At 38.1% G+C, this 15,284-nt stretch overlaps 1 protein-coding gene across 1 annotated transcript; it reads right to left on the reverse strand.

The window, feature by feature from the left end:
• Positions 1-48: 48 nt before the first annotated feature.
• usp14 (ubiquitin specific peptidase 14 (tRNA-guanine transglycosylase)) lies at positions 49-11,548 on the reverse strand. Its single transcript, XM_079876194.1, has 16 exons — positions 11,351-11,548; positions 8,825-8,970; positions 8,705-8,737; positions 7,817-7,921; positions 7,610-7,713; positions 7,457-7,515; positions 7,157-7,287; positions 6,977-7,057; positions 4,201-4,283; positions 2,766-2,880; positions 2,618-2,683; positions 2,401-2,493; positions 2,176-2,307; positions 2,037-2,097; positions 1,837-1,944; positions 49-493 (listed from the first exon to the last, which is right to left on the reverse strand). Exons 1-16 carry the CDS (start codon positions 11,364-11,366, stop codon positions 357-359), a joined length of 1,470 nt encoding a protein of 489 aa, XP_079732320.1. The 5' UTR covers positions 11,367-11,548; the 3' UTR covers positions 49-356.
• Positions 11,549-15,284: the final 3,736 nt, after the last annotated feature.

Consider the following 15,284-nt stretch of genomic DNA (forward strand, 5'->3'; position numbering starts at 1 on the left):
GATCCCAGTATCATACAACTCCTTGTTTTACATGTCCAAAACTTGTGGCCAAGAGCATCTTTAGATACCAAGTCACTACTTCTGTCTATTGAGCATGAACACCTTTTCACAGGCTTAAAAAATATTCAATGCATATAGAAAACATTAAAAAAAAGTCCAATAAAAAGGATCAGGTCCATCAATCTACCATCCATGAAAGGGGGAAAACACCCTTAACAGACACGCCACTCGAGTTGATGCATGAAGAGTTCAGAAATTAAGGTCGTGTTTTTAAAGACACAAATTTATTTGCACATCTATACAGACAGTGCTTTGAAAATGGCAATTATGGTTTAAGTTTCTCCTGTGAAACACCGTTACTCGAGTATTTCCAGACGCCGCGGGCCGTACAGAAGGACATATGCTATATGCCAATCGCCTCCACCAGACAGCTTCAGGATGTCCTCAGGGGTCACCACGCTGACCTTGTCATCGTCAAACTTCATCCATTCATCTGTTCAGAGAGAGAGAGAAGTATCAGTACCAGATACAACAGCAAAGCACTCAATAGCATTAGCAGGGGGATCCAATCCTGGCTAAAACTACTAATCAAGGTCTTAAAGGGATAGTTCACCCAAAAATGAAAATTCTGTCATCAATTTCTCACCCTCATGTCATTCCAACCCAATGAGACTTTCATCTTCAGAACACAAATGAAGATCTTTTTGATGAAATCTGAGATTTGTTCAACGTGCTGCGTAACATGATAATGAACCTCATACGTCAAGAGAACATGCTTGAGCTTCCGTTCATCATAACTGATGTGTGAGTTGATGAATTTTTTTATATGAATAACGACAGTGAGTAATGAATGACAGTTTTCATTGGTGGGTGAACTATCCCTTTAAGGAATACTAGAAGCGGTTTAGCTGCTCCTCAACGCAGGACTGGACAGCCCCTGCTCTACAGAAATGGCATCAGAAGAAATAAACATTGTCCAAAAAAAAAAAGAAGCCTGAGCCGGAGATTTATCTTCCAAACTTGCCTAGATATATTGAAATATATATTTCTGGAATTGCCAGGCAGTGTTGGGTAACACACATAGTAATCAGATTACTTTTATAAGTAACTAATTTAAATTTACAAGACATGTAGTAACCCTGTTACTCTTTCCATTTCCTGAGTGACTTGTGTCCTCGGGATGGGAGTAATGTGGCAGGTGTCCGAGGAGTGCTTTGAGCATGTAGATACTGTGGTTCAAGAGCTATGATGAACTCACTGCACACAAAAACATCTATTTGAGACTCGAGTTATTTTGAGATTGCATGCAACAGCCGTAGAGAGCGTGTCATTTTAAACCGTGCTGCGCTAATCATAGTTATTTCCAGCACTTGATCAAACCACTTATCTAAAACATGACTTTTTTTCTCATGTATTTGCATTTGTGCTGAATCTATTGAGCTGTTTTGTACCCCGTGCATTAAAGTGTACCAACAGGGAGTGATCTGGCTCACATCATGTTTTATGAAACCTGTCTATCTAACTCTACAGCGGTTGATCCAAACACTGCAATTATTTCTTATTCACTAGAATGCAATGTAATGGCTTTCCCCACACATTTTACTTCTACCTTTTCCGCAGCGTTTTACTTATTTTTTCGTGCATGGACGTGTGGAGCTTAGAGGGAACAGTGGGTATATAACTTTCTATAAAAAGCAACTAAAATAATGAGTTACTTTTTAGGGAATAATGAAATATTGTAATGGATTACTTGTAACATTACCCAACCCTAGGAAACCATGCTATCAAGTACGTTTTACAAATAAAAGCAAAAACTTGACAACGACAATACTTGACCTTCTTTCCTTTTAACCCAGCCGACATAGTGGCCAGATGAACTGGATCGGCCCTGGTGCGTCAGAACCGCTTGCAGGTCGTAGTAACCGCTGTTGTTGGAGCCCAAGTCTGTAGAGAAGAAGTTAACAGCTTATAAATCAATCTGCAGACTCAACTTGCACAACCATGTTGAAATTAGTAGCTTTGCAGTGAGTGCTCACCTTCAGAAAAACAGAAGGGTTCATATTTTTTATCCTTTGGAGCCCCAACCTTCTGAATCACCTATTGAATGAGAAACACAATGTTAGATGGCTTTTCAAAAAGCACAAAGTGTTCAGCATGACGTCACAGGGCACTTGCTTTCGGCTGCTGTTGCATCTCCAATTTCTTGTCTTCATCCTCCTTAAACTTTGTCCTCATAGGAAGCATCTTCTCCTGAAGTTCAGGAGTGCACAGCTCAAAGACGTCCAGCATAAGAGGGAATTTGACATCCTAAATGCAGCAAAATTAAAGGTTACAATCAATGTATAGATATTTTGGTGACAACACCTGATATCCCAAACCCCTCCTCGGTAAAAGACCTACCTTGAGGACTTTGGCATTCACAGACTCTTTTTCTTTGTAAAAGAACCGCACCATTTGAACCGTGAGGTAAGCTGGGAGACGGCTGATTTTGGACTTGAATGCAGAAACATAAAAAGTGACTGTTCATTTTATTCATGTACGAAAGAGGAAACATTGAACTTTGAGCATTTCTCCACTGACGCCACAAAAGTCAGAAATGCCAAAAGGTAAAACATACCGATTTGATATAGAGGGCATTTCTTTGTAAGGATGGGGAGAACTTCGTGATGTCCTCCTGTAGCCTCTGGATATAAAGAGAGACGGGTCAATATTTACAGGGATTGTGAGCACTGGTGGCTCATCTGCGTACGGGACGTTCCACTCACCAGTCGGAGTCCAGTGGCGAGATACTTCACTTCCTGGTTGATGAAGCAGCTGAGCTGCAGCTGGCTCTCTGAGCCTTTAGTTGGATCCTCGTCCTCTGACTCGGTACATTTCATACTGGACACATTAAGGTTAAGTACCGTCAAAATGTCACACGTTCATATCTATGGGCCTGGTGAAAATTAGACTACAAAACACATTACGCTCAGTCTGGCCATCCCCATAATATATAATTATGGCTGCTAAGCATAATCGTGCAGTGAATTCAAAAGAGTTACATAATCAAATAGTCAGCAGGATTATAGATCATTCCCCAAAACATGAAAAGTCCATCATCCTTCTCGTATCAATTTTCTTCAGGAGTTCATTTCTCAGTGTTATCAGAGTAGCGTAAAGCCCAAAGTGTTCTTTGGAAAATTAAGTATACCTGGGCCATAAGTGAACTCAGACTACAACATCTGATGCGTAATCTGTCCACCTCCCAAACCAGCACATATCAATCAGATGACTATCTATTTATTTATCTGTATGCCAGGCTGCCTCAAGCAATTACTTAGGACCAGGGTGTGAATTATTTTAATCGTTTTACTAAATCCAAATCAGGTTCTGGAGGAGCGGGGGAATGATTCACTTAAGCAGGTAAACTTTTGACCAATTTGACCAATTCCGATTCTGCTTATCGATTCTGCTTCTAATCGATTACTAATTTCGATTCCAATAAAGAAATAAAGTTAGTTATTATTCAAATTTTTTCTTAGTCTTATTGCAAAACATTTCATTATAGCTGAATACCCAAAAACCAAAAAAATCAGCAGGCTAAAGAATACGTAGACAAGAAATGTTTGCCTATATGGTTTAAAAATACCATAGCAAAAACAACTAGCCTAACTAATATTAATTTCAAGTATTATTAAAGACAAGTAAACACGTTCATTTTATTTGTTCTTTTTAAATTACTATCGCGTAAAAAAATACAACTACACAAAGACACCATTGAAAAACAGGTATTCAGGTACAGGAACTAATCAAATGTAAAAACACTGCACTTTATAAATAAAACATACATTACAAATATAGTTAAGGTTATTCAGTTTTTTGTTTGAGGATCTTTTGACGGTTTTGTGTTTATTTGTCCGTTCAAGTGCAAAAAGATGCGGAAGGAATGCAGTATCACACAGTATACAGTATAAGAGACGGCTTTCTGTGCGCTCGTTTTGGAAGTGTGCGCAACACAGAAAACAGTGGGCGGGTCTTCTTGCGCTTAAATGGTTTAAAGCCATATTAATGCACACAAAGAAAATTCTTGACCTTAAGTATCCGATTTTTCGATTCCCAACCCTAGTAAACATTGAAGTAAAAACAGAGGCAGCCCACAGAATCACTGACTGAGAGAGCACATGATATAGACTTGTACAACAGGCACTTATCAAAGGATACGTAGTTTCAAATTCAACACCAAAATACTGATCGATGAAATTCTTCTTTTTTGCGGCGACAGCAGCTCCACTATCACTGTCAGTCTGTTATTCCACCAAAAACAAACAGAGAAAAATGTATACATTATTTGTAAAATAGTTTTTTAGCTTCCAGACAAATATGATAAAGACCCATTTTATTACACTAAATTCTCTGCATTTCTGTAATGAAAGAGTCTGAATATATTAGGGTTGTCACTGTATTAAAATTCCAGTAGTCGGTACAAATACCAGTGAAATTTCACGGTTGTCAGTACCAATTTCAATACCATAGCAAGAACTAATTTACTATTTTATTGAACTATGTGAAAATACAAATATTAATTAAATTCAATGAGTTTAATTAAGATGATACTAATTATAAGTAAATATAAACATTTAAATGTATAAAGTAAACATTGCTTATAAAAAGAAGTGGCAGGTCAATTAGTGTTCATTTACACTAAGACTTAATGTACATCTATTTTGACATACAGTATCAGATTGCTTTGTCCCATCTGTTGCTATGGTTATATCCCTGTCAATCATTGCAGTTTCGGATTCAATCGCAAAATTCTAAACCGATGTAAAGAAGCTTTGCAGTGTACACTAGGGATGTCAATTCACACAAATTCCCATGATCAATCGTTGTTTAAATTAACGATCAATTAATCATTAGCATTAATACTGCAATATACGTGTCCACTGCAGTGGCACATCGCCAACAGCATGACAGGGTGTGCTAATCTGCTCAAAACACCATGTTCCTCACCAAATGAATGAGATGGGTTTGTAATCTAAATAAAGGGCAAGTGGGATTGTAAAATGAGTTGATGTGATTGATCATTTCATTATATTACTAATTTAACAATCAAATATAACGACTACAACGTCACTTCAGATTACGCATGCTTGTCAGAATGTGTAACTCCTGTTGTGGATGCGCTGAAACACGGCAGCTAAACCCAATGAATTCACAACGATTCATTACAATATAGTTCTCTCTATCATGTTATGTAATATGACAGTCCAAATCATAGCTAATATTAGTTGTGCATTGCTGTTTAAGCTGAACACCGGCGTATTTTACTACAGCGTTAATCCTCAACCGTAGCATCCTATATGAAATCAATCAGATACAGGCCTACACAAAACAAACAATATTACAACTTACATTTGCACAAAACAAATGGCTGTGAATGCACATGCAAACTTATAGTCATGAAGTTGTAATGCTAGCCTAAATGGTACCAAACATAACTTCAGTGCACTCGCTTTTTTTTTTACTCGTGTCTGCTTTACGTGTTACACGGTTGAGCAGCACGTATGAACCAGCTTAATCGACGATCGATGAGTTATCGATAATAGTTAATAAATTATTATCGACAATTAATCGATCATCAACTAATCATTAGTAGGGGTGGGAGAAAAAAATCGATCCATCGATGCATCGCGATTCTCTCTCCAACGATTCTGGATCGATTCTGAGAATTTCAGAATCGATTCTGAGCTTAGTTTATAACCAGATATGCGATGACGCTGAGTTTGCTTTAGAAACACCCGTAATCTGTTTTCTTCCAATTCCTCACACACATACATACACCAATCAAACTTTCCGTAAAATAATCTTTAATAAGTTCGGAAAGGTTGAAGCGAATTACTAGGACATTCACAGGCTTCATTGCACAGGATGCGCTGTGAGAGACGCGCGCTTTGTTTGATGTTACGGTACACTTGAAGCGTGCTGTCTCGCCTTTCGGTATTTTCCTTACAAATGCTCTACGAAGTCATCATTTATGTGGTTTGGAATGCAGTGGACTTGTACATTTAAAATATGAACCTCACTAACAGAAGGCTGCTTTCAATTTCAAATGCTGACGCGCGCTTTGTTTGTGTAGACTGCTCGCGCATGCGGCTGTGCGACTCCGTGTAAGTGGTTTAATATACTTGTGCAAAATTAACGTAAACACAGCCAGTTATGTCTTAAGGGATTAAACGGACAGGACAAACCACTTTACTACTTATATTTCAGAAGAGATCCGTGCGTGAATGCAGATCTCCCGCAGTCTATGATGTCATAGTAAAAAACAACAGTAAAGATGAAGAAAAATCACTCACAGTTCTTGAATGGAAAACGTTCAGATAATCTTAAGGCTACTGAAAGCACTATTTGTTTGTTTGTTATGTTTCTATGCTCCTCTTTATTGCTACTTACTTGTATGTTTTAAAGTTATATTAGTTTAAAATTCTAACTGTTTTAATTATTTTTTTTAAATTTGTAAATGTCATTTACATACTGTGAATCGTTTTTTTTTAATCGAGAATCGTTTCTTGAATCGAAAATCGATTTTGAATCGAATCTTGAGCCTAAAAATCGATATCGAATCGAATCGTGACATTTTCTGAATCGTGCACCCCTAATCATTAGCAATCATTAGTGTACTCTGTTAGATACACACTACTGTGAAAACTCCCGATATTGTCAAAAAAAGCTGTCCACACTGCACAAATTAATCTCTTATTTACATCGCCTTTACACTTTTTTGGTAATAAAGGATTCACGAGCATGTTGAGTGGATTATGACTAACTTAAGCATCTCTGATAAGTCTGTGATTGGCTACAATGATCAATGCTTCAAAAACACGTTGTAAATAGAAACCTTTGATGCTCCTCATATTGTTCAATACCAACTTGTAAACAATGTATCTGTACTTTTGAATGAATGAATATATATATATAAAATATACAGTAGCCTTGCCTCTGGTGGGGTTTCTAGTTCTTCAGGCTCTAATTTCTGCTGAAGGACCCGCATCATCTGGACCCAGCACTCATTGGCATCCTGAGTAAATGGAAAAATACATATATATATATAAAAACGTTCCACTTTGACAGAACATATTCTGCTTAAATGTATTAAGCCAAAGATATGTGACCTGACCTGCTGAAGGTACTGGCCCTGGTCTCCTTTTTCGGCAAACTGTGGGAAGGCCATGTGCAGGAACTGCAGCAGAATGATGGGTGGAATGCTTGACGAGGTCTTATCCATGGACTCGTACAAATCACGCAGCGCTAAGAGAAGAATCAAACATGAGCGACATGCGGTCCACAAACACTGTGCGATTCAGTATGGCTACACAGCTTGACTCTTATATGCATTAGCTTGGACATACTGATCCCAAATAGTTGGGAAAGAGTCAAGAATTTGGTAACCTCACAACTGATAGCTGAAGTTGATCACCTGCTGTGATGTACTGGGAAGGTGCGTTAGCTCCAGAAGACCGCAAGGCACCAGAATACCTACAGATGGAGGCGAATTACCACAAAAACACATTGATGCATTACACCACATAACATCTGTGGACTTGACATGAAGGCCATGCCTAAACTGTACCTCCTGAGAGCGCCTTTGAGCTCAGGCACGGAGCGTAGACACTGCACTGTTGCATTCATGTAGCATGTGTTGCCCAGATTCGTCAATCCGCACGGCAGCTCCATCTGAACATGACACAGATAACAGAGATGATTTCACAGCTGTTGGCTTGTTTCTCTGATTCCTGCTAAAACACTGTAACAGCAGATCTGTCGGCTGCAAACGTACGGCAGACGCGAGCTGCTCCTCCGTCATGTCCTCTACAAACATGGGCCGCACTACGGGCTCTTCAGGCAGGGCGTCAGCGGAGCCCATCATCAGAAGAGTCATCCCCTACATGGATCAAAACATCTATTTAGCTGAAGAAAACGCACATTTAAAGTCAACAAGGACACCATGGAGCCAGACCTGAGTATGCAGTGAAAGCAACTGTATGCAAGTTTTTTCCTAGAAATATCAGTTTCAAAATTATTCTAATGGTACACTGACTTCTAATAAGCCAAATGTCTTTTGATTCTTTCCCAAGCGCCCCTCTCAACGGAGCAGGTTCGAAATTTAGCTGAATATGACAAACTAAATCAAAACTGGCTGTCAAAATTAACACTGTACATAATTAAATTATATGAAATAGGCTAAAAAGGTTTTAGCTAAAAAATAACTAAAATACAGTTTGGTTTTTTTGAAGTCGTGCATTATGAAGCACCCTGGTCCTGGAGGAACATTGAGCTGAAATGACAATAAAGCTGCTCACTCGGAAGTTATCAATAAATCTTGCCAATCATTTTGTATTTTGAACTGGAGTTGTGGCAATGGGAATGTATTTATACAATTTATGAACGGCTGTAACATTGTTTTCGGTACTCCACCAAAACCTGAAGTGCTCCAGCACAGATTAGCTGCTACGCTAGTCAGTCAGTCACGCGACTGCTCGCTATTCTAGACAAGCGCGCGATTGGCCACCAACAAACGTATTAAATTAAGGTGTACTGTTGGATCAACTATTGTGGATCTTATGTTTCAATATTTAACTATTAGCTGCTGAACTCTTATTACAGGTCGACTCTTAAAGGGCATTTTCTGAATCTACCAGAAGTCAAGATACAGCCACATACTTACATTTTTCAACTTGATATTGCCCCACTCATCATCCTGGTGAACAAAAAGTAAAAGTCACACACCTGCAATAACAGAGGACAGTAACTATGAAAGCTCTCCATTACAGATGCCAGCCAGTACCTTCAGTGTTCCTCCTTTCACCATGACTTTCTGTCTCTCCGGCTGAACTCCTGTTAGAGCGAAAAGCTGGGCTTTGAACACCATGGGCGGCTCCTCTGTGTTCAGCTCCACCGCATCAAACTTCTCCTTTCCCCATTTCACATTCACTAAGATATTCAAAGAAAAAAACAAAAGAAAAATCAAGACACAAAAAATAGTGACACAGCAAAATGATTCAGTACCACGCAGACTGCTGATAGTCTACAGAGAGAGAATGTGTGTGTGCTGCAGCTAATAAAACGTCATCAGAAGGCTTTGTGTTTTTTTTCTACATTCTCAAATGCCTTGGACTCATATCCCACATCCAAAGAGCACCGAGACACAAACTTCATACTTTGCATCTTGTGTTTTAAGAAAAGATGTATGGTTTTAATTAAAGCAGGGGTTTTCAAACCCATGGTTCCCATGGTTCTCCACACCCAGTACTACAGCTGATCTGCAGAGTGCTGGAAACCTGCGCTTGGTGTTTCCAATGGACTTTTTCACAGACAGTGATTTTTACAATTATTAACATAAGAAATAGTCAAATATTTATATTTTAATTTAAAAAATGTATTGTACATTAATAACTACACTTATATTACCTTGGTGTTAAAAAGACAATAAATAAATAAATGTGTTCAAGAGAACATAATCGTCACTTCCTGGGAAATTGGCGAGAAATCTAACAACCCCTACATCCCCACACGTTGTTTGGGAGAGTTTCAAGAAAAATCCTCCTTGCTCATCCAAAAACAATCTCCAGCAAATTCAGCTGTCAGACACGACTGGAACTTCAAACGGGACAGGATTCTGTGGTCAGATCAAACTAAAAAAGGGCCTTTTGGCAGCAAACACGCTACATGTGTTTGGTGCACACAAGGATAAAAAGTCCCCCATGCCCACGGTTAAATATACCGCTGGATCTTTAATGTTGTGGGCCTATTTTTCTGCCAGAGGTCCTGGACATCTTGTTCAGATACATGGTATCGTGGATTCTAGATAAAAAAATCGAAACCTGCCGGCTTCTGCTAGAAATCTTATATGGGCCGTGGTTGGATCTTCCATCAGAACAACGGTCCAAAACAAACTCAAAATCAACACAAAAATGAGTCCCTGAGCACAAAACCAAGCATGTGCCATGACCATCTCAGTCCCCTGACCTGAACCCTATAGAAGATGAGTGGGCTGAACTGAAGAGGAGAAGCACCAACATGAACTTGTGAATCTGAAGGATCTAGAGAGATTCTGTATGGAGGAATGGTCTCTGATCTCCAAACTCATCAGGCATTATAGGAGAAGACTCAGAGCTGGCAAAAGGAGATTGCAAAAAGTATTTAATAAAAGTGTGCCAAATACTTATGCCCAACGTGTTTCGGAGAAAAACATTTCATAATGTGATTTTGCCCCCACTTTCAATTATTTTACTTCAATGAAAGGTTGGATTTTTGCGAATTGTTTGAATTAAGGATCAAAAAGATAAACCATGCAGATTTTTTACAGCCATCTTTGATCTATTTATCAGGGGTGCCAATAATAGTGATCACAACTGTATGCGCATCTTGACAATTCCATCCAGCATTTTTCCCAAATCATTCCCAAAATGCGCATAACAATAGGTGGATGGAAACATGGCTCATGACACTTGCTGCTTCTGAGAATCCCAGAAATGTGAAAAGGGTCCATAAGGGAAACCTCCCAAATGTGTGGGGAGCTGGGAACAGCTTTAAAGCACATGCTTTACAAGTGACCCAAAAGTAAATATATAATCATCTTTTACTCACCTTCATGTCTTTTGAATACAATACAATTTTATTTCTGCTTAGGTTAGTTTGAACCCCCATTAACACAGCTGACATATGAGACTACACACAAAACATGCTAACCACATGAGATGCTACAAAAATAACACATGAGAGTTATTACAGCAGTAAGACATATATAAATAATATAGCTTTAACACATTTATCACTGGAAGTCCATTGCAGTGAACAAGTAAATCTACAACACCCCAGATTTGCAGCACGGCGGATACAACTATGGACACAAGCCATGATGCATCAGTTTTGATGTCTACAAGCTGTTCTGTAGCCAATTTTGCAACAACAAAACGCTTTTAGTGTAAAGTCTGTATCCACTGTTCAGTAATACTGCCTGTTGATTGAAAGTGCTAATAGGTTAGTTTTAAAGGTGTTTAAATAAAGTGTTGAGCCGCCTAGCCGGCATGTTAACATGCTTCATCACTAATAACGTTACTCAAGTCTGAACGTTTACATTTCACATCCTACATTTCCATATAAAATAGACGCAAAGCCTAAATACAAGTCACACCAGAACGCTTGCTATGGGATTTCTGCTTCTTGTTTAGCTTTCCCTCTGTTTTTAAACTGAAACCATCAACTGAGGCCTGAAGCTAATGTCTGATGCTAACGGCGCTGCCTCTTCTCAATTACCTCTTATCGTTTAAAGACTAACTATGATTTATGTCAAATCATACTGTGAACAGACCTGTAAATACGGGCATCTTTCTGTTTGCTTGTCCTTTAAACAGCTCTACTCCAAAGGCCGGGTTTTAAGTTGGGATGCGGAAGATCTGTGTGTCTTGTAACTTCATTCAAACGACAGCCCACAATGACGCTGCAACTGCATGATGACCAGATCGACGAGCTCGGCTAGCGACTATCTAACCTCATGCCAGATTACTATGACGAAGGATTGGGTTATGAATATTAATAAAGTCTTCCTTCTTCTTCTTTTTTTGAGATTTTATTGGCGAAACAACGATGGTCTTCCAGACCTTTCAGCCCTTGATTATGAATATTAATTACATAATGAGGAAGGCTTGAATAATGAATATTAAAAAACCAAGCAGTGCCATTAACAATTTTTAAAAAAACCTTAGACACTAAAAGTGATACTTGAGCTGACACTGATGACCTACACCCAATGATCATGTGAAAGCACTTATATACATAAATTTATCACTTGATCATAAATCAAAACTCTGTGTTTTAAAAAATGAAAGAAATTATTTTTACACCTTTGACAAAATCCTGTACACTCTGCATACTGAACAAGCAAAAGAGTAACTTAGTGTTTTTACATCTGTGTGTAGTTTGACGTGTATGTTTGTGTGGAGTTATACTCACAAATAGAGTTTTTTTACAAGTTAAAATAGTTTCGAATGAAGTGTTTTTCTTTGCAAGAGACGTGTGACGTTTTGCATCTTGTGTGTGTGTTTTGTGTGTAGAGTTCATAGAAATGGAGTCAGTTTAGTTTAAACAATTGTAAGCATTTTTGAAAAACTGTAATACACTGCTTTTCCATTGGAGGGAGACCGTTTGCAGTAATATATCATTAACATTTACTCGCTTAGTGTGAAACCTACTCTAAATCTACTCTAAAGTCCATCACAGGGAATAATATCATAATCTTTTATATAATTATAAAATATTGTGTTTCTACTGCGAAGACGTCAATAATAGCTAATAAAAAACAAAATGACATTTACCTCAGGAAAGTCATTCAAGGTCCATAATAGCCAGAATGAAGAGAGACATATTGCTAAATATTTGCACTATGTTTTATTTTTACTTAAAAACTGCTTAATACATATATCATTGCCTTTTTTCATTCACTCACTAAAACTAGAAATGTGTTTATTCTGGATGTTTGTATTCAACTGATTTGTTTGAGTGTTAATTAGCCTTTTATACCTGAAATACCAATTGAATATAAGTTGGGCTGTGTTGCCAAGTTTAACCTTCAGTAGCAATGTGAGAAGTTCAGTCAAGTCAGTCAAGTCACCTTCATTTATATAGCGCTTTTAACAATATAGACTGTTTCAAAGCAGCTTTACAGTGATAATAGGAAATTAAAGTAACAGAGATTGTTTTGGCTTTACATCAGCTCTAGAATAAGAATAAAATAAGTGAGTGAGCCGTTAGCCCTATAGTTCACACAGCATTTGCAAATTTTTTTCTTTAAAAATGACATATATTTAGAGATGAACTGGTATCAAATCACATTGAAAGCTTGTGAAACCTTTTCGAATTGTGAAATCTGTATCAATGCACCAATTTGTCTTGAGTGTGCCTAAAGGTTTTTTTTTATTTTTTTTATTTTTTTTTTCGGCTCTGAAATGTAACAAATGCGATGTAAAGGTTTTTCCAGAAACAATTGATGTGCCTGTTATAGACTGTGGATATTAGCTATAGTCTTCATTAAGGTTTTGTTTCAACCTTTGATTTCCAAATGCCCCAAACTCTACAGAGTAGGGTTTTATAACTCAACATTATAATGTGTGATTTATTTTCTCAAATTTATTGGCATGTCCAGATTTTATGGAATGCAATTATTCTCAAAATTAACAAATGTATGCACAATTAACTTGAAATGTTGCAAATGTATTTTACTATACACAACCAAATTAAATGTTTTATGTCTGCGAAAGTCAGAATTAAATGAATGTACAGTGATTTGTACAAGTAGAGACATGATCATCAATACAAATGTTTTCTTTCATGTAGGTGTATCATTTGACATTAAATTTGTAATCTACGAGGACACATCATCAGTGATGTTTTGGGTCTCTTGAAAATCAGTCAACCTCTATCAGGTGAGGCGACCCGGATGAGATGTTTGAAGCCTCAGCTTGCTAGCAGCGCTGTCCCACAGAACCAGTATCTACAGCTTTCTCTGCTGTTATAATAATAATAATAATAATAAGTTTAATTTATATAGCGCCTTTCCCAAGCTCAAGGACGCTTCACAATGACAGTAAATAACAAGCAGTTTACAAATAAACGGACAATGGACATTTGCCCAGTCCAAGTAATGGGCGATTGCAGTTGCAAATCGCATTACATTTGCAATACAAACATAAAAACAGAGGCAACAAACATTAATCACAGACAGCATGGTAGGCAGTTGGAGTAAAGATGCAATAGATTATTGGTACCTAAGTTAACATTGTGACTGTGTTATGTCAAATTAACAGTTTGTCTGGCTCATCCAGTAATGGATTGATTTATTTAGTCTCAGACTAGACAGTACATTGGATGTCAGCAACACCCACTACTGTTTCAAATCCCAGACTGTGAGGTGCGTGTTAAATCTTCATGTACTCACACTAAATTTGAGTCTCTGAGGAAGAGTCCTGTTCAACTACTTAATTCAGCATTATTTCAAGTCCTGAAATGTAGTTCATTGACTTGTGAATACACTTAGTTTTTAGTGTATCAAGAAAATATTTGAACTTACATTCCATAAGAGTATACCGGCTGATGATAGTAAGGTTGCAATTGATATGTCCATGCTTGAGGCATGGTACGGTAGTGCAGTAAGGCCATAACAAGAGTTTATGTCATATTATATGTCATATGATCATATGTCATATGAGTATATGTCATAAGTTTTAATCATATCTAAAGATCTTTGGTGATCTACGTTCCCTCTGTGGTCGCTTTGGCATAGTCTCTGTTTCACTTCCATCACTGCTTCCAGAGAACTGTGGAATTTCCTCAACTGTTTCAGTTTCAACTAAATCATCCGCTATCCCAGGTAAGTCACTGGCTGGTGTATCCTGACTGAGACAATCATCATTCCTCTCGAGCTCTGTTGTTTCTACTGCATGCCTTTCGACTTGAGGTGTTTCTTCACATTCAGCCACTTCCTGTGGTAGCTGGATGTCCATGACATAATAGTCATCCTCATCATCCTCTACCTCTCCATCCAGCTCTCTCCTGACTTTCGCTGGTCTGGCATCTTTTCTTTTTGGTTTTACAGGTGGAAGCCCCTCAGTTTCCAACGGTAAGTGATCACATGGTAATAAGAGGTTTCTGTGCATGACTCTCAATCTCCCTTTTCCATGTTCAGGTCTCCGTTCCCCTGTGGGTGGTAAGGGGTTGTTCTCGTGCCAGCTACACTGCAGTACTTGCTGAGTTGTAAAAAGAGTTGATTTTCGAACTCACCTCCTTGATCGTGTGAATGCTCATCGGAAAGCCAAACTTGAGGGCATAATCATTGAATATTTTGTTCACTACTTCCTGGCCTGACTTCGATGTGGTCGGGTACGCTTGCGCAAAGCGCGTAAAGTGATCCACAATTACTAAAATATATTCATAGCCACCTTTACATTTGTCAAGGTGGAGGAAGTCAACAGACACAAGTTCAAATAGATGGGTTGAGGTGATGCTTACGAGAGGTGTTCTAGTTTCACGGTTGGGTTTCTTTTGTTTTAAACATGTACAACTCATAACATGCTGTTCTGATTCACGCTGCATATATGGCCAAAAGAAGCGGCCTCGAATCAAAGAAAGTGTCCTGTCAGTTCCCTGTAGGGCTGTTATCAACCAAAGAAAATCTTGGTCGACTAAAGTCCTGAAATTTTCGACTAAAAATCGACTAAAAATGACGTTAGGAAAAAAAACAACTTTAAATT

The sequence above is a fragment of the Squalius cephalus genome (genome assembly GCF_949319135.1).
Source record: "Squalius cephalus genome assembly, chromosome: 7".
Classification (NCBI taxonomy): Eukaryota; Metazoa; Chordata; class Actinopteri; order Cypriniformes; family Leuciscidae; genus Squalius; species Squalius cephalus.